This window comes from Anolis sagrei, chromosome 6 (genome assembly GCF_037176765.1).
Source record: "Anolis sagrei isolate rAnoSag1 chromosome 6, rAnoSag1.mat, whole genome shotgun sequence".
NCBI classification, from domain to species: domain Eukaryota; kingdom Metazoa; phylum Chordata; class Lepidosauria; order Squamata; family Dactyloidae; genus Anolis; species Anolis sagrei.
Window position 1 is genome coordinate 112,307,579 of NC_090026.1, and position 20,083 is coordinate 112,327,661.

The window sequence follows — 20,083 nt, forward strand, 5'->3', positions numbered from 1 at the left end:
CCAACCTTTCGGTCAGCAAATTCAGCAGCTCAGTGGTTTAACCCGCTGCACCACCAGGAGGGCCCTTAGTACAATGCTGTTATTATTCCATTATTATGTTTACTGCTGTAATGTTTTGGCATATGTCGGGCATTGAATATTTGCCACTGTTATATATAAGCCGCCCTGAGTCCTCCGGGGGAGATAAGATGGTATAAAAATAAAGATGATGTTGATGATGATTATTTGAAAAAGAAGTTATTAAATTCATACATGCCTTCCCCCATGGCAGATTGCAACACAGATTCAAACAAAACTTAGCTTAAGAAGGAATTGGAATAAAAGGCACTTCAAAACAATTAAATAGACCATCCTAGTACGGATTTCAAATAGAATGCCTTTCAAAATAATGGTAGTTGACAGCGGCATTCCATGGGAGCTTCAGTAGGTAGACAAAAGACGGCCCCTCAGAGAGGTTTTGCTGCTTTTGGCATCTAAAGCAGCACAAATGTTAAAATCTTTATTTTAATAAATAAAATATTTCTATCCATGTCAATGTTAAGCTAGTGTCTTTGTTGCCCTCAAAATGCTCCCTGTAAATTAATCGGGAGCACCAATATTGGATGGAAAAGAAGCCACTGACAACCATACTTGAAAGCATCACATATACAATACTGAAAAATAACATTACACATTCCCATCAAGTTGCACTCATATATGCAGACAGAGAAATTATAATTGTTTCAAAAACTGGAATCTATGGTGAAGGGAAAGGGGGGGGGGGACTAGAATTCAGAAGTGCAGCTCAGCTTACCTTCACATCGTTATTTCCGACAGCAATCCCTATTTCTGCAAGATCTTTCAATAGAGAGGCCATCATTTCTGTTGCACGTTTCTTCTGATGATTAGTCATTTCCTTAAGTTTTTGAAGTTCTGCATCTATACTAGCTAATGTTACCTAAAGATGGAAGAGAAAGACTGATCACATATTAATTCTCCACACAAGACACTAGTATAATCTAAAACTACTAAGATACAACAGTGAAAGGATTTCTTAACCAACTGAGATAGTGTTTGCAGTATTAATGGCACCACACTGTGAATACAGTTTTGTACAAATATATATTTAAAAACTACTCCTGCAAGAGATTCAGTTTATTAATGGTTAATATTTCACAAAGGAGTTATATTGCAGGCTCTTATTCTTTCTTTTCTGATTTCTTACCGATTTCTGATTCAATTCATCACTAAGAAGCTCATATTCTTTTGCCTTGTCTTCTACTTCCTGTGACTTTTGATCATAGTTGACAGCAAGCTCCTCAAGGGCCTGGAGCACTTCTTTTACTTCCTCTTTAGAGGCATCGTTTTCAGCTTGAAGGCGATTTAATTCTGCCTGCATATTATCTTGGTCCCGCCTGGTAGAAGCCAGAAGCTACCAAAGAAACACATGTCAATAGTGTACTTTAAAGCAGCTTTTCAATTAAATCAAAGCATGGATTTTTAATTTATTCCTTGCAGAATTCTTAATGCAATTATCCGCAACTTTTGTGGTTGTTGAACAGGCTAGTATTTCTAAGCATATCCTTGCGTATATCCAATCCTGTTAATGCTCCCACAGAAGCAGTTATCAGGAGCACTATCCAATAGGAAAGCAACCTCTTCTCAGTCTTGAGGTCCCAAAAACCTGAAACTATTTAAATGGCAAGAAAATGCTTCAGAACAGATTTCAAGCACAGGAGAACAAGGAGAGTTGAAGCCAGCAAAAATGGGGCTGCTACCACTAGTACTGATGCTTAATTATTGTGGGCTTTTAACTAGTCAATTTACTAAAAGGTTTTGTAATAAGACTGACTAGCCACCATTGCAAATCCTGAAACACTAGAAACACTAATAAATCAAAATTCATGTAAGTCAATGGCCTTCAAAAGTGTTTTAAAAGAATCTACAGATTATTGATAACAAGGGCTTCATTTCTCATGCATTTATAACAAAATCAGAAGTCCTACCCATAAAACCAATACTAACTGACAGCTAGAGTGTTTCTCAACCGAGGAAAAATGGCGGCGTAGCCAGAGCCACGACTTTTCACTCGCTAATCATTAGAGAGGAATACTGACAACAAACTGATAAGTCACTGCCAAATCACTCTTATCTCGGAAGGAGTATTGGACTTAACCAGCAACACTCTATTAATCAACCTGAAGAAAAATAAACAAAGAAATAAAAGAAGACGGGTGAGAGACAAGCTGACCTGTTTAGCTTTCTATGGCTTCCAGAAGCTGAAGCAGCATTTGTCCTATAACTTGTCCTATAATCGTTGTTGTGGTTTCTGCAAAGCACTACTCTACTGCTGTTATTCTACTACAGGGTGGAAGGCTGTGATTATCCTCTCCCTGCCTGCATTCTAAAATGCTGCCGTTTGTTTGTTGCGAGAGTTACCTTGTGCTGAGAAGGAGTTGAAATAAAGGCAAAAGTGAAAGGGAGTAAGAAGGAGAAGGTGCAAGGAACAAGAATAATAAACTAAGACAGTGACTGAAGTTCAAGGGTAGATTCAGCTGACCTCTCACTGAAGAAGCAATTGACACAAAAAGTGAAAGTACATCAACTATTGGAGATTACTCCATATATCTTTGTCTGGACTTAACCTTGACACTGGGTTTTGCTTTAACTCTGATATTAACATAGATTTTTGTATTTCACAAGCAAACCCATTGAGAATTTTCAGCATTTAGGTAATTTTACAAGGGATATGTAAAGTGTAAAGTGTTTGGGATAGTTGTTTTCCCTTATTTTTATCATTCTTATAATTTTACTAATAGCTACTCTATAATTTCACAATCTTACTATTTACAATTTTACTATTATTATTATTTTAAGTATCAATTCAATGAAATATGTATCTTGAATGCATTTTCCTGTTTTCTAATAATTTGAAAGTAAAAATAGTAACGTCTTTGTACAAAACCTAGGAATATCAAACAATTCTGACTTTGATTTTAGGTATAGTTAAACTCTCAAAGCCATAGGATGGTCTCTACACTGGCCCGGTCACATAAAGCCTCTGCTCTTAAAACTCTGCCAACTCTTGTCCAAAAATCAGTTTTAGAATACTATGACCCAAAAACTGTTTGGTTGCCTAAAATAACTTCCATTGTTTTTGTTGTGGGAGCAAATTTATGGTTCTGTTTAGAATCTTTGGTGCCAATAATGTCGAGATCGCCCCAGACCCCTGCTTTCCAGCTTTTTTATTTGTCGTGTCAGAACAACCAGTCGAGCTGATCTGACCAGCTGCAGGGAGTTCCACAGTTCCTGGGTGCCTCGTTGGGCCAGCGCTGATGAAATATGCCCCTGCAGCAGCCTCAACTGGGGACTTTTTGCAGCCTTGAGCTCCCTCCTTTTGCTTCTTTCCCCAGCCCAAACATTGTAACATAACCCTAAATAAAAACTAAGGGAAAAAAAACAACAAAGAACCAATACTAACTAACATACGGATCATTTATCTGTACTCATTGCTATATAATTCCTTGTTTGTTCTATGCAATTAAAATAGAAAAGCTTACCTCTTCCTGATCCAACATCTGTGTTTTTAGCTTCTCTACCAATTGGCTCTGCTGATTTATTTCTTCATCCTGATTTTTATTAAAAAAAAGACTTTTTTTTCTATAGTTTCCCATTGATTTCAGTGTGTTTAACTACGAGTACATCTAGATTTAACACTTTTCACTGGCATCAAATACCTATGGTCAATTATGCAAGTACTATGCATGTATTATGATCAAAGAGCAGAATACAGTTAATTTCTGATCTTCGAATATAAATTATCAGTTTCCTTTACTTTGTTCCTAATACACTGATGTGCTATTTCTCTGTCAAGAACAATCTACTGACCAAGAAGGGACAGGTAAACATGTTTACTCTTAAGTTCCACTAAACTCAATAAGGATTATGTCTGATTTAAGTGTAATAAATTTTGTTTAGACATAGAAATACAACATCAGATAAAATATATTCACAATCAAAGCATACCTTATCATCTAACTGCTTATACAACTTAGCGATTTCTTCCTCACACTTTCTCCTTTCAGCATCAGTAAAGTTACCAACCACTCCTATAGTTGCAGTTGGTGTATCGTTAGTTATAGTAACATCCTTATCCACTGCAAAGGCTTCCAAATTGGCTTTTTCTTTGTCGAATTGTTCATCAACAGGTACAGTCTCTCCTTCAAAACAAAAGATTGCAATTTCATCACCTGCTGGAAATATGTGTACAATCTGACCCATTAGATTGGTTTAGACATAAGAAATTCAATGAACAGCCATCCTTTACATTTGTAAAAACAATAAAGTCATCCCAAAATTCTCTCTTGCTGAATGAATAGCTCAGCTTTGATATAGTTCTGACCTAATCTGGTTTTTACATTTTTTTAATTTATTTTTTTAAAACAAAACAGTGTAGCATTTAGTAATGGCAGCTTTGTCCTAACAGATAGTCTTGGTCTGTTATGATTGTAGAAGCACAATGTTACACACCTAGCCATAAACTTCGCTGAATTTTAATATACTTCCAACCTTTTTACTGTGACATACCAGAATAAAAACACACATGGCTTTGGTATGTGTGACACAACTCACCATTACGCCATCTATTGAGTTCATTTTCAAGCCACTGTATGGTGTTGCGCAGTGTCTTGTTTCTTTCTTTTTCTCTTTCATACTTTTTCTTCCACTGCTCTGCAGTTAATTCTACATTAACACATACTGTGTTCTTGATAGTCTTCGCTCTAGAAAGGCAGATTAGAATTCAGTCATGTGCAGTGGATACAGGCTACTTGCCAAAGTTTACCGATGCCTGACACTTTACACTTTTAAATGTTTTACTAACCTTTGACCAAACAACAATGTAGATTTTGTTTCAGATTCATTATAGGATGATGGTGAGCAGCAAATGACGATTGTGGTTCTGCAGTTGCCACCTAATGAATCTTGTAAGATTCTAGTCATTTTACTATCGCGATATGGAACATATGTCTGTAAATAAGAAAAAGTATCCAAAGTTCAGTTTATAAAAACTATTTTTCTAGATAGGCTTAAAATTTAAACATTTTCAAAAGAGAAATATACTTACACTATTTTCAGCTAAAGCAGAGATGACATTTCCAAGAGCTGACAAAGATTTATTGATGTTCTTAGCTTCATCCAGTACAGCACCTTCTGCTCCTGTTTTACTAACCTGACAAAATAGCACAACATAGCATGAAACAAAATAAAATAAAATTCTAAGGAGGTTTGAATGAACCATGTTTTATTGGATGAACCTTTGGCCTAAATTAAAAAATCCATAAACAGTGTGCAGTGGTCCTTCATAAACCCTTTCTTGATGAAACATATCTACCTCCATAACAAAAACTATTCCTGAAGATCAGGCTAAGAGGTGAAGAATCCGCTAACATTTGAAGATGGATAGATCTAATTATAAAATCAAAGCTCCTCTGCTACACTGCAATAAAAAAACTAAAAACCCAAAATGTTGTGGTCCTTAAGAAAAACAACTGAATTATATTGAATTATCCCTGTATCTAGAAAGAACAATTTGATATAAATATTCCTCCCTCACCTAGACCCATTTTACAAGTGACTGTTGGAAACAATGACATCTTACAGGTAGCAACTTTGTATAGATTTGGGTATTAATACAGGAATGTTTTTGAACACCTAACTTCTGCTGATTAAGTACAATCATGTGAAAGCTTTCTTTACCAAAAAGGAGTACCAATTCATGCAAGCACCTTTACTGTTTGAGAACAATTTAAACATTATATTATTTGGCTAAGCAGGCTTAGAAAGACTTTCAAATTGAAACAAGGATGTTTATCATTCATCGCACTTTCATTCAGAATTAACACAACATCTCAGAGGATGTATCATACTCCAACATTATAACTGTAGACATTATGTTTTCCGTTAGCAAATAACTGAGAAGTGAGAATTTAACTTCTAAATCAATCTATATGTTACAAATTCACAGAATTTCATGTTCTATTAGAGAAATCTAAATTATAGTATTTTCCTGATATACAGGAAGTCCCCAAGTTATGTGTGAGTTACACTTTAAAAAGGTACCTGTTCTGACTACATATATATAAAATTTGGGTAGCCTAGGGAAGGGTTAACACCCCTGTGGTGTTTGTTTTGCTGTATGTGCCCTTGTTTACAGTTTTTCTCCACTCCGACAGCATCTCTCCAACAACCACCATCCGTTCCTCATCAAACCTCATTAGGGAGAACACTTTCTGTCCCTATGATTGGATTTTGAAAAATTTGGCTTGTTGTGGAAACAATTATTGGTAATAAAGCTTCAGTGGATGCACCTTTTTCTCAGGATGACTCTTTCAGAAGTAGGTTTCCCTTCCTAGGATCTCTCTCATTTCCTGTTGTCTCAACCCCATTCTTATCTATGAGTTGTTTGTAATGGCTGCAATTGTAAATTACCTGGCATTTCTCAAGTGATAATACCTCTAGCCTAACCACATGTGAAAGTGCTGTGTCACTGTAATCAGGGTGTGGAAGCTGATGTAATAGGGGAAGTATAAAATTTGTGTTCTCCCTAATGGGGTTTGATGAGGAACGGATGGTGGTTGTTGGAGAGATGCTGTCGGAGTGGAGAAAAACTGTAAAGTTTGATTATATTGTATACACTGCATATATTTCTGCAACAAAAAAGAGAAAAGCCTTCCTGCGCATTTTTGGAAAGAACAACTGTGTCTATGTGTTCTTGTTACTGCAGAAGTCCACTACACCTATCTGTGGGTATCCGGTTCCGTAACTGGAGTCATTAGAATCCCTTCCACACCATTAGTTGTTGTATACAATCTCTGACATTGGTTATGGACCCAATTAAAAAACTGATATGTAAGTCACAAGTTTGTAAGTTGGGGACTGCATGTATATCCCCATTATTTTGGAAATTCTCAAAATGATGCGTTCTTGAATCAGAATACTTAAGGATTTAAAGGCTGTCAAGGATTTAAAGGCTCAGATTTAGTAAACTTACATAAAGTTATTACGTTATCCCAATTTTAACTACAAATGACAGAAAAAACATACTGCATGATTAAATTGATAGACTGAATGAAGTGAGAGTTCATTTTCACATGATTTGATAGAATAAGCATTCTCACACAATTATAAAAATATTTTTCAAGTACAAGCTTCTATATAGCAAATAGCAAAACTATCATAAATTCCCACTGGCTACTCTTGGAGCCACATATGAAAGATAAGCAAGATTTAGGGGGGAATAACTTAAAATTATGTTAATGAACAAAAAGGATTACCAAAGGAATATACCAGTAGTGGAGAAAGCAGACTATGGCCACTGGTAAGACCAAATACTGAAAATGAAGATGCTTTGTTCAAATATTACAATTTCAAATTATACAAGCATTACCTTTTCACTCCCTGCCAAGTCTACAAGGTAGAGCTTTCCACTCAGTTTCTGCTCTGTTTGAGTATTTTCTTGTTTTACATTAATGAGAAAGATGCTATGACTTCGAGAGCTATGCTCATTCATGTCTGGAAGAGAGTTTTTTTAGAAATGTAAAAACATGCATGCTATTAGTTTGATAACCTAATCATCAAAGCAGAAAAAGCCATTTGGTAAACCTAACAAAATTCCTCTGTATATTTGCTTCAGAACTAGGCCAAGAGAATTGATATAGGTCTACTCTACAGTTATACATCCTTCTTACAGCCATGTTTATTTTCTTAGTAGAAGCAGAATGGGGAATGCGTACTTCATTTCAATAGCCCCAAACAACACTGAGATTTCTTCTTGATAAGACAAATACCACACCAACAGCAGAAAGGATTCACACTCTTTCCAGAAGATGCAGAGAATTACATGACTGACAATGCATCTCTTGCTTCTAGTCAATTTGATGATGACAAAGCCAACTTTTCTCCTCCTAACCCTATAAAGAAATTTGGCTGTCTATGTTTAAAACCTCATGATTTGCAAATAAGAAAAAAGGCCACACTAAACATTTATTTTATGTTTTCCCAAATAGCTAAGAGAGATTCTCTTTATTTAGTTCTGTTGCCTATGAGTCTAATTTCACATAGCTGTGTGCACAAAATTTAGTAATTCTTCAAAATGCTAACACAGATACCCTTATGTTTAAATATATATTGCAAAATGTATCACTTACTTGTAACGGCTACATGTCTGTTTGATTTTCCTTCATCTATAGTATCCATAACTTCATCTGGACTACATACAAAACGTTCAGTACAGCCCTTTGAAAATACAAACATGTGATTAACAGATAAACAATATCTACAAAGTGCCAAAATACCTGTCTAGTTCTTATACTCACCTTCACATAAGGTACTCTGTTTTTGTCCTCATGAACAGAAAGATTGGTCTTTGAGACTGAAAGAGAAACAAGTATTAGAAAAACTAAATTCCCTTTCAACAGAAAAGAGAAACATACCCAGATTTTGGAATCCTTATTTTGGCTGTGATAAACCAATTATCTTGTCCTAAGATCAAGGATTATTTAGCTGTCCTCATCAACAGCTGTCAACAAACCTATGCATTATAAACTTGTCTATATCCGTTTTAAAGCTAGCCTAGCATTCATCACCATAAATTGTGGCAAAAACTCTATAATGCAATTAGTTATTTATACAGCAGGCCCTCAGATAAGTGGCACCCATGAGGATTGGTAAATGCGAGATACAAGTAATTTCTGGTTGCTTGAGAGTTATTATAAAAATAGGCCTAACTATACCTCATACTATACCATGCAATGAACTCTGTATTAATATCAAAAAGCAAATTATGACAAAGTCAGACTTAACTTCATGTAACACAGTTTTGCTGTTTTACTGTATTATAAAACAGTTTTTAAAAATTTAGAGCATTATTTCTTCAGTTTTTTTGATGGGAGTTCTGGTTGCTTGAGTTAGAGTGGCAACTTCTTTCACAGGTTGTCATATCAAATATAGATCAGCTGATATATAAGTGAATATATTTTTTTCTCAAGTGTGTACTTGAGAAATGTCATTACAATTTGTCAGATTCTGACAGACAGGAGGACAAATTCATGTTATTTATATTAAATGTATTTCCAGCTCCAGGCAGCTACATGCACTGAACAAAAGCTAATAACCCTTGGAAATGTATTATTGATATCCCCACCAAAAGACTACATAATTCTTTTTCTAATAATAGAATAATTTGACCTGCCTTACAGATTTATTTTAAAGATTTTTGCTGACATATACAAAGCTGAGTAGTTAAGAAATGTGATTTGACTTGCAAAATACCTTGTGCAAAAGCAAGCATCATTAAATTTATTTATTTTATTTTATTTATTTATTTTATTTATTTAGGGGTTTTTTATACTGATCTTCTCACCTCGAGAGGGACTCAGATTCGGTTCACAACATGTGTCAAATACAATTTTACAACACACAATGCATTATCAAAAAACATTTAAAACATATTTCACTGACTACAACTCCCAGCAGCCTCTCTTGGCTGGAGTTGGAAACCCAACAGACAACCTTGCCTTGGACTTTCACACAGTAAATTGCCTTAGACTTTCACACAATATTTAAAAGAATACTTTGCAGTATCATACACACGTTTCCAAACAAATGAAGACATGAAACAAAATGTTTATTGCACTTTCATTTCTAGCATTCTGCATTCACCATAGTACAAATACAAGATTTCATTAGTAAAAGCCTGGGGCATCTGCCACAAGCCGCGAGCTTTTAATTACCTTCTATTTTATCAACCAAACTAAATTTCTGTCTGCTGATCATCTCTTTCGTTCTTTGACCTCTGTCTCCTCTCACACTATTACCACCCACGCATCTCACTGCTTCCTCCATCCTAAAGAACTAACCTCAAAATCATTTCACACTATCATGCATTGCTATTAGTCTTCCCTATTTGGTTCCATTACACTACATTAGCAATATAAGTAAGAATCATGTGCCCTTAAAGAAAAACAAATGCATATACTCACCATCCAAAAGATCCCTTATTTTATCCAGATAAATTTCAAAATATGATACCTGAAAGAATATAAAAATCTTAGGTCAGCACAATACTCTTTCTACAGATAGGCAACTATTATTGTGATGGAATATATCTATAAATCTGATATTATTATTGTCAACAACACTGAGAATCTTTATATAGTCGAAACACAGAACACAAACATATTAATGCAGGACTGGACAACATATGGCTTTTCATAGTTGTTGAACTTCAGTTTCCATCATCCCTTTCTATAGCTATGCTCATGAGAGCTGAGAAAGACATAGTTCAGCAGCCTCTGGTGAGCTTTATGTATGTCATGATGGGACTTTTAAATTAAACAGGACATATCCATCTCCAGTTATGTCCTATACTGATGAATATCTTGAATACGAATTGGAAAAAAAATTACCTTAATATGAAACTCCAGATTTTCATCCATAGAATAAATATAATTGAAAATATCTTGAACTATCCTTGGAATGATCCCCATTCCATCTGGATCATGCAGCTTCCCCTTAATATAGAACAAAGATGTGTTAATTTTTGTAAAGCCTGCTTATTCAAAACATTTAAAGTATTGCTAACAAGGAACATTTTAAAAATTAATTTTGCAACTAATTCATAGGCCAAACTAACTACTATGATGATGTCCAACTCTAACAGAACTTTCAAACTCATTTCAACTGCGGAAAGTTGCTACTTGTTAATTTTCTTCGGGAAATTTATGGAATGCACAAACCAATTATTCATGTATTTAATCAGAAATTTAGATTTATATCCACAGTTTGAAATTTTTAAAAAAAGCAAAGCTTGATTTTGACATTTTGTGTAAGGGACACCATTTTAATCAGCATTGAATATAACAGGACTTTAGCACCCACGGATCTTGGTATCAATGGGGAGTCCCAGTATCAAACTGCTGATGATACCAAGGGCCCACTGTACTCTATAAAATATGAATACTCTCTCCTTCCTCACTTTTGTTTGCCTAATGCAACCCACACAAACTACTGTTCAACATTAGGAATGTTATATAATGGATATCAATAGCACAAAGCAGATTCAAAAGAAAACTTGTAGTACATACAAAAGCAATCTGCACTTATGCACAGGACTTGATGGAATATTATCGGGCTCATCAATCCCCGCACAGGTATGAAAACCCACTGGGTAACCTTGGGCAAGTCACAGAGAAAGGCAAAAACAAAACCCTCTAAACAAATTTTGCCAATAAACTCTTATAATAGGGTTGCCTTAAGTTGGAAACAATGAACATAACTGGAACAAACACCTGGAAGATTTACCTCTGGATACAGAAGTATGTTTCAGATTTACAGAGGGAACCGAGGAAGCACAGTAACAACATCTTACCTCCATAGTGTGAGTCTTCCCAGATGACGTTTGCCCATAAGCAAATATTGTACCATTGTATCCCTCAAGTACATCTGGGAGGAAAGAAAATGCACACCAATGACAAAATTCCACAAGAGCTCATATAAAGGCCTCTTGAAACCAAATGTTTCTCCAGATGTTTTTAACAAGTCTTGCAACAAGGATCACAAAATCTTAAGTGCAAGGAACTCCTTCTTATCTTACTAATTGCTAATTCCAACTAGAGTAGACCCACTGAATCACGAAGTGAATGATACATTTATTTATTTATCGTGTTAGAAGCAAATTGAGGATACAATTATCTATATATATAAATTTGTTAGGGGCATCCAACGAGGAAACAAAACTCAAAACTCCCCCAACGAAACTTAACCAAAATTCCCATGCCCATAACACAACCCACAAGGTACAAACATATCTACTCAAAATGAAAAACAACACAACAACACACTCACAAAACGGCAAAACAACAAAACTCAAAACTCCCCCAACGAAACTTAACCAAAATTCCCATGCCCATAACACAACCCACAAGGTACAAACATATCTACTCAAAATGAAAAACAACACAGCAACACACTCACAAAACGGCAAAAGAACAAAACTCAAAAAAACCCCAACGAAACTTAACCAAAATTCCCATGCCCATAACACAACCCACAAGGTACAAACATATCTACTCAAAATGAAAAACAACACAACAACACACTCACAAAATGGCAAAACAACTGAGCATGCGCATTGGCACCCAGCCGCAAGTTCCCTGGCGCGCGTACATGGCCTTCCGGCCAACGTTCCCTCTGCGGAAACCATGCCTACTCCAAGCTGCGCCGCGCCGCGCCGCTTCCCGCACACACACACCCCCTGCCGCACACACACACGCAACCCCACGCTCCATCACTCCCCCCGCCGCCGCATACACACACGCAACCCCACTCCCCCCGCCGCCACACACACACACGCAACCCCCTCGCCGCCGCACACACACACACGCAACCCCACGCTCCATCACTCCCCGCTGCCGCACACACACACACAACCCCACGCTCCATCACTCCCCTGCCCCAATCTTACCTCCTTTTACTTCACGCCACCTCCAAACCCCACCCCACCCCGCCCCTTCCCGCCCTGTCAAAATCTAGGAAAGACAGGAAGGAAGGAAAGAAGGAAGAAAGAGAAAGGGAGGTAAAGAAAAAGGGGGAAGGAAGGAAAGTTAGAGGAAGAAGAAAAGGAAAGAAAAGGAAAGATGGAAGGAAAGAAAAGAGAGACAGCAGAAGAGAAAGAAAAAGGGGGAAGGAAGGAAAGAGATAGAGAAAGAAGAGGAGAAGGAAAGCTGGGAAGGAAGGAAGGAAGGAAGGAAGCAGGGAGGGAGGGAGGGAGGGAGGGAAAGAAGGAGAAAAAGAGGGAAGATTGGCCACAGCAACACGTGGCGGGTAAAGGTTGTTATTTCTATTATTATGATGATGATGCTATTGTTCCTATGAGACCCTTTTAGGGGGAATGGGAGAGGTGTCAGGTCCCAGAGGCAATGCAGTGCATTATTGTTATTGTTATGATGGTGGTGAAATAAAAGGAAATAAAAAGTGAAAGAAGGAAGCAAACAGGGAGGGAAGAAAGGCAAAGGAAGAAAGGGGGAGGGAATGAAGGAAAGAGAGAAGGATGAAACCAAGTAGTGAAAGAAGGAAAGAAAGAGGTAGAGAAGGAAGAAAGGAGAGAAAAGGGGAAGGAATAGGTAGGGACCTCTCTTTCATAATAGTCCAGATATCTACCTCAACTTTGATAAGTTTTACTATAGGCCACAGCAACGCATGGCAGGGCACAGCTAGTAATGTATAAAAACCACAAACAGAGTTTAAAAAAACACGGCATTATACTGAATTTCCTTTGACCAGAAACTGCCATTTTGAGTGTCTCTGGTGTCGCTGTAAGTAGGTCCTCCATTATGCATGTGGCAGGGCACAGACTGCATTGTAATAGGTGGTCTGTGATTTGCTCTTCTCCACACTCGCATGTCATGGACTCCACTATGTGGCTCCATTTCTTAAGGTTGGCTCTGCATCTTGTGGTGCCAGAGCACAGTCTGTTCAGAGTCTTACAAGTCACCCAGTCTTCTGTGTGCCCAGGAGAGGGAGTCTTTCATTTGGTATCAGCCACTGATTGAGATTCCAGGTGAAAGCCTGCCACTTTTGGACTCTCATTTTCTGAGGTGTTCCTGAAACTATCTCTGTAGACCATAGGAAACTGTTTCTTGATTTAAAACATTGGCATGCTGACTGATATCCAAAGTCACCCAGTCTTCTGTGTGCCAAGGGGAGGGAGTCTCTCATTTGGTATCAGCCATGGCTTGAGGTTCTGGGTTTGAGCCTGCCACTTTTGGACTCTCACTTGCTGAGGTGTTCCAGTGAGTGTCTCTGTAGATCTTAGAAAGCTTTTTCTTTATTTAAGGCGTTGCTGTGTTGGTTGATATCCGAACAGAGGATGAGCCGGAGATGTCAATGCTTTGGTCCTTTCATTATTGGCTGCTACTTCCCGATGGATATCAGGTGGTGCAATACTGGCTAAGCAGTGTAATTTATCCAGCAGTGTAGGGTATAGACATCCTGTGATAACACGGCACGTAAGAGCCACAGCCACTGTTTTAACATGGTGAAATGTATTCCATACTGGGCATGCGTATTCAGCAGCAAGGTAGCAAAACACAAGGGCAGATGTCTTCGCTGTTTCTGGTTGTGATCCCCTAGTTGTGCCAGTCAGCTTTCATATGGAATTAATTCTAGGACCCACTTTTTCAAATTAATAATACATTAATTAATACAATTATATAAATTCCCTTTATTCAATTCAACTGATCTATTTAAGATTTGCAATTGTATTTACATCATGAATTTAGACTTTTGTCTTCCTTATTTTAATCAATCTAACAAACAAGGGCTAAACTATTTCAGGTTAGCAGGAAATAAAAACTGAAGGAGGAAGGTGAACTTCAATCTATTGCAAATCACTGACTGATTCCAGCAGATACTTATCAATCTTCTGTCTACTTGTGGAAAAGACCAAACCGTCTTCCCATGAAAATGTTCACAAAATTCTCAGTATATTTTGCAAAATTTACACACTGAAAACATTCTGAAGTAGTGATTTAAGAAGCAAACTCATTTTCTGTATGACCTGAACTATATTAATCAACTACTCTCCTTGTCTGGATTTGTAGCTCAAAATCACAGGTAAAAGCTAAAATGAATGGAGAATTATGTTCAAAAATTCAGTTTGTCACTCATGCTTTCTGTATGTGATTGTGCATATGTGTACAGATGTACGGGTAAAGTACTCACCTTTGACAATCTTTTTCGCACAGTCATTATATACTTGCTCCTGTGATGTATGTGATTGGAAAACACGATCAAATGCATAAGGTTTAGACTGGAAAAGAAAATAAAAGACTACAATTAGAGCAAACAATTACAGTCATAGACAATGCAGGGTTTCATATTATTTTGTTGCTTCATAAGCCTTTAAAATAAACAATAGGGACAGGCGAGATATTTTGGTTTTTAAAACGTACTATAAATTGTGGTAATATGCTCAGCTAATGTATGCAGGGTTTTTTAAAAAAGGGATTATGTTCTACATTTTAACTGTTAAAGGTGAGACATAGTTGAACTAACAGAATTATTCTGAAACAAGGAGTTCAAAAGTTATCTACAAAGTCACTTTTGTATGATTTACTGACACATCGAGTAAACTAGCAAAGACTGAAGTCTTTCAGACTCAAAGATATGCTGCTTACGCACAAGTCTTGATAAAAAATATTATATGTATACATATTTGAATATATGAGCTATAATGCTAACAATTGTTAATTGCAGCAAATAGTATTAATTCCAAAGAATTTGAGAAACCTTCTCACTTCAGTAAACATTTTGTCAAACATTCAGCATCTCTAATATGAAATTTGCTTTGTCTAACCATCAGAATGGAAGTGATCTAACAAACACTAGCCTCATACAAAGCTTAATTTCTTGGTGCAATGAATACATTTTAGAAACTAGACAGTCAATTGAAAAGTACAGATAAGAACATGTTCTAGAAAAGTATCTGCAAAGTCAAGTTTTTATCTGTTCTTAAATGCACACAAGTTTAACCCCAAACCTATAGAAAATGGACTTCAAATCCCAGAAGCACATCAACAGTTACTGTGTTTCTTCTTTTTCACATTTGTCATTGAGCTAATCCAGACATGGGCAAATTCTGGCCCTCCAGGTGTTTTGGACTTCCACAATTCCTAATAGCCAGTAAGCTAGCTGAAATTTCTGGGAGTTAAAGTCCAAAACATCTGGAGGCCAAAGTTTGCCCATGCCTGATCCAAGCCCAATGTTTTATACTTTCCTACAGACATTATTTTGCTGGACAAGTGTCTGGCCGCTGTGGCTGTCTGGATGAGGAGGAACACGCTGAAGATTAATCCCAACAAGACAGAGGCCCTCCTGGTCGATCGTAAACCAGACCGGGGTATAGAGTGGCAACCTGTGTTGGATGGGGTTGCACTCCCCCTGAAATCACAGGTCCACAGTTTGGGTGTCCTCCTGGACTCATCACTTATGCTTGAGGCTCAGGCGTCGACGGTGGCCAGGAGGGTCTTTGCACAATTAAAACTTGTGCGCCAACTGCGACCATACCTCGCGAAGACGGATCCGGCCAGGGTGGTCCATGCCTTAGTCACCTCCAGATGGACTACTGTAATGCGCTCTACGTGGGGCTGCCCTTGAAAATGGCTCGGAAATTTCAGTTGGTCCAACGGGCGGCGGCCAGGTTGTTAACTGGTGGAGCTTACAGGGAGCGGTCAACCCTCCTGTTTAATGAGCTCCATTGGCTGCCATTCATCTTCTGGACCCAATTCAAGTTGCAGGTTCTTACCAATTCAAGGTTTGGGACCTGCCTACCTGCGTGACTGCATTTCTGTATACGAACCCACACGATCTCTTTGATCATCTGAAGAGGCCCTACTCACTCTCCCACCTGCATCGCAAGCACGATTGGTGGGGACGAGAGAGAGGGCCTTCTCGGTGGTGGCCCCTCGACTCTGGAACTCACTCCCTAAGGACATCAGGCATGCCCCATCTCTGACAGTCTTCAGGAGGAGCTTGAAAACGTGGTTGTTCTAGTGTGCCTTCCCAGAATAACGAACCCTTAGCATTATTTCCCCCAAAAAGCACTTTGTATCGATTTAGGACTGCTTGTATGTCTCTATCAACGCCCCACCTCCTGTATCTTGCTCATGCCTAGCATTATTTTTTAAACTTTAATTACATTTGGCCCAGCCATAGATTTTAAATGTGCACTGTTTTCTGTTTAATGTTTATGCTTTTTGTGTATAAGATTTATTTTAATTGCTTTGTATTGTATTTGTTATTGCTTGTATTGCTGTATTGTGCTCTCAGCCTCATGTAAGCCGCACCGAGTCCCATGGGGAGATGGTAGCGGGGTATAAATAACGTTTTGTTATTATTTATTATTAACTTATAAACACTCAGAAGCTTGAGGTAGCTACAAAAACAAGGCTTGTTACGAAAGCTATTCAAAATCTGTGAACTCCTAGTATCTTTGGACCCAACTTTAGGTATGTTCACACAAAGCCTTGTGCAGGAGTATCTAAACCATATTCCATGTGGATCTTATTATCAGGAATCAGGTGCACATCACTGAATATAAGCACCATTATATTTGTCAATGAACGACTTCTCACACGGTTATTACCTTTTTTGGTAGAGGCTTGATTCTGATTGGCAAAGGCTCCAGTAAAGGCTTTGTACAATACTTTTTAAAAAAATAATTAAGTTTGTTCCTTGCCTTGTTCAGATAGCATCTCCATCTATGGTTCAATACATAGCTTTTGAGTGTTGTGTGTGTGTGTGTGTACACATATATACACATATATAGTACCAGAAAGGAGGAAATAATATCCACATCTGCTCATCTTAATGTAAGCATATTTGAAAACAAAAAAAAAATATAACTCAAATAATGCAAAACTGCCTAATTCTATTAGCTCACTAAATTTCAAAATATATCAGTCTCCAAAATCATACATCAGATTGTCCTTATCAGAAATCTCAAACAAACCTTACCTATGTTGCTTAGGAAGGAATCATAAAATTCACCTCACCGGTACTTAAAAGGTTAAATATGAGTAAAGTTTGTAATCAGAGGACAAGGTATTAATAAAACTGGAATATTCAACCATGTTTTCTATCAAAAATATGACCAGAAACTATAATATCAGAGCTTACAAAACTTACCTAAATATGTATTGAGTCATGTTATCTAGTAAGTGTCACAAAGCTGGAATACCAACAGCGATCACTAATTCTGAAAATTACCCAAACTATGATCCAACAGGTTCTACAATGTATTTTTATGTCCTAAACATTTGAGCTCATAAAACCTACTTTGAATAATTTCAATCATCTCTCAAGTACAAACATTTGTAGCTTTTTTTTAAAGAACAAGCATAAACAGTATTAGCAAAATACATAAGCTTCAGAAACACATTTTGTTTGTACAGCATTTTCTGCTATATAAAACCTATGCCAAATAGTTTTGCAAGATGAGGTGCTCTTCATGTTCTGTATAGTAAAGAAACTCAGACATGCAATTAGCAGGTAGACTTCTTGCAAGTATCCCACATTTCAAATGCCTGCCTGACTCTGATTCACTAGTTCAGTGAAAACATTTAGATGCAACAGAAATAATATATCTGAGACTTTCCATCCGGCTGTGTTACCATTCTTTCTGGGGTGTGCTTCTACTTTATTCCAATCTCCAGTAAATACAGACTACGCACAATTTGAAGGGCACATTTTGGCAGATCAGAGTAGATGGAGCCAAGAAGCATGTGACAGACAACTGCAACAAAATGCTGGAAACAAGCCAGCCAAAATTCCAAAAGAGAAGCAAAACCTTGGTGAGAAAGATTTAAAGTCTGAGAAAGGCAGTTTCGAAATTCAAAGTATCACAGACATTTTCCATATGTTTTAGTACACAGACTACCTATCTTGCAATTATGTATTAGAACTTACTGTGCTAGAGTTTCTTATTTTCACATCCACACATTAGACAATTTATTCTATTACGGGAAAAACTTCAACAGGGGGGGGGGGGGGCGCTACACTGGTTTCAAAACCCAATGAGAACCCTGATTAGGATTTGGGAGATCCAGGTCCAATTCCCACTGAACCATGAAAGTGCTCCATCACTTTCATCAGCGGACTCACCTAATGGAGGTGTGATTGATGATAAAACAGGAAAGATATCCCTCCCTCTCTATGAATCTATAAGTTTACTAGAATGTGGGAGATAAATGGGAATAATAAAACCAGCCTTCATGGACAATGATAGCTCAATTTCAGTTATCTACATGCTACCCTGGAGATTATCAGGCTCATGTAATTAGGAGCTGCCACCTAAAAACTGTTCTAAAGCTACTTACTACAAAATACATTTTCCTGATTTGCACTAGGAAAGCATATCTGTGCCCTTTTTCAAATATAGCATTGCCTCTTGCTTTGTTTGCAAACTCAACTGTGATGTAAAGAACGGACCCTTAAATACACTTGTAATTTAAAACCAGGTTATTAGACCAGCCTATTCCCCAATGTCAGAGTATTTTTCCAGTGCAATAAACCAGGCCTTTGCCATTTGGATCCCTTCAGATGTTATATTTGATAATCCCCTTAAGCCCACCTAGCAATAATCACACATGATGAAACCTTGTTCATGACATCTGGAGGAAGTAAAGATGAGGAAGGCCAATCTAAATAACTAAAGTATGATAACTGTGAAGAAAGGCTTTCTAATATTGGTATCCCAAATATGCAATACACTTCGTATGCCAATTCACCAGACATTAAGACCTCTTATATACTGCCATATAATCCAGATTATCAAAGTAGATAATCCACATTATCTCCTTTGAATAATATTGTATGAGTCTACACTGCCATATAATCCAGCTCAAAGCAGATAATCTGGATTTTATATGGCAGTGTATAAGGGGCCTAAGTCATCTTTACATTTTCAGGAATAATCTCTTGCTTTTCCAAACATTTTAATATTTAAAAGTTCAATTTACTAATTTTAGGTCATTAATTTTCCATCTTTCATTTTTCTCCTATTTATTTTACTGTATCACTGTATATATTTTATTTAAGCATTATATTGTATTTGAATAGTAGTTTCTCTATTAGACCATATAAAGGTAGTTCTCATATAACATCTTCAAATAAAGGTAATTTAAGTATTTCCTCACTTATGAAGATTATACAAAAAGTTTTTTAAAAACCCTTATTTTAACTGAGCTGCAAAAATCTATATATTAGTCCAGATTACTTCTGTAGTCTCTGTGTTTATCATGGCTGAGATTGTTGTAAACCTTCAAGTTGTTTCCTACTTACTGTAAGGAAAACTTATGGGTTTTCTTGGCAAAGCTTTTTCAGAAGGAGTTTGTCTTTGCCCTTCTCTGAAGCCGAGAGAAAGGTTTGCCCAAGGCTTCCATGGCTGAGTGGGAATTTAAAGCCTGTTCTCCAGAGTCTTAGTGTAATATTCAAACCACTATACTTCCTTTAAAAAGCAGATAACTCATACAGAAACAGGATGAGA

The 20,083-nt window shown here is 37.1% G+C and overlaps 1 protein-coding gene across 1 annotated transcript in view; it reads right to left on the reverse strand.

Moving 5' to 3' along the window:
• Positions 1 to 20,083, reverse strand: part of KIF5B (kinesin family member 5B) — a 40,731-nt gene that overhangs the window by 11,725 nt on the left and 8,923 nt on the right. The window contains exons 2-15 of the mRNA XM_060782502.2: positions 14,761 to 14,848; positions 11,408 to 11,481; positions 10,446 to 10,550; positions 10,020 to 10,068; positions 8,355 to 8,410; positions 8,187 to 8,274; positions 7,427 to 7,551; positions 5,105 to 5,209; positions 4,862 to 5,007; positions 4,612 to 4,760; positions 4,006 to 4,199; positions 3,540 to 3,608; positions 1,205 to 1,411; positions 794 to 937 (exon numbers count right to left, since the gene is read on the reverse strand). Of these exons, the coding sequence (XP_060638485.1) occupies positions 794 to 937; positions 1,205 to 1,411; positions 3,540 to 3,608; positions 4,006 to 4,199; positions 4,612 to 4,760; positions 4,862 to 5,007; positions 5,105 to 5,209; positions 7,427 to 7,551; positions 8,187 to 8,274; positions 8,355 to 8,410; positions 10,020 to 10,068; positions 10,446 to 10,550; positions 11,408 to 11,481; positions 14,761 to 14,848 (1,599 nt within the window). The remainder of the gene's footprint in view (positions 1 to 793; positions 938 to 1,204; positions 1,412 to 3,539; positions 3,609 to 4,005; positions 4,200 to 4,611; positions 4,761 to 4,861; positions 5,008 to 5,104; positions 5,210 to 7,426; positions 7,552 to 8,186; positions 8,275 to 8,354; positions 8,411 to 10,019; positions 10,069 to 10,445; positions 10,551 to 11,407; positions 11,482 to 14,760; positions 14,849 to 20,083) is intronic.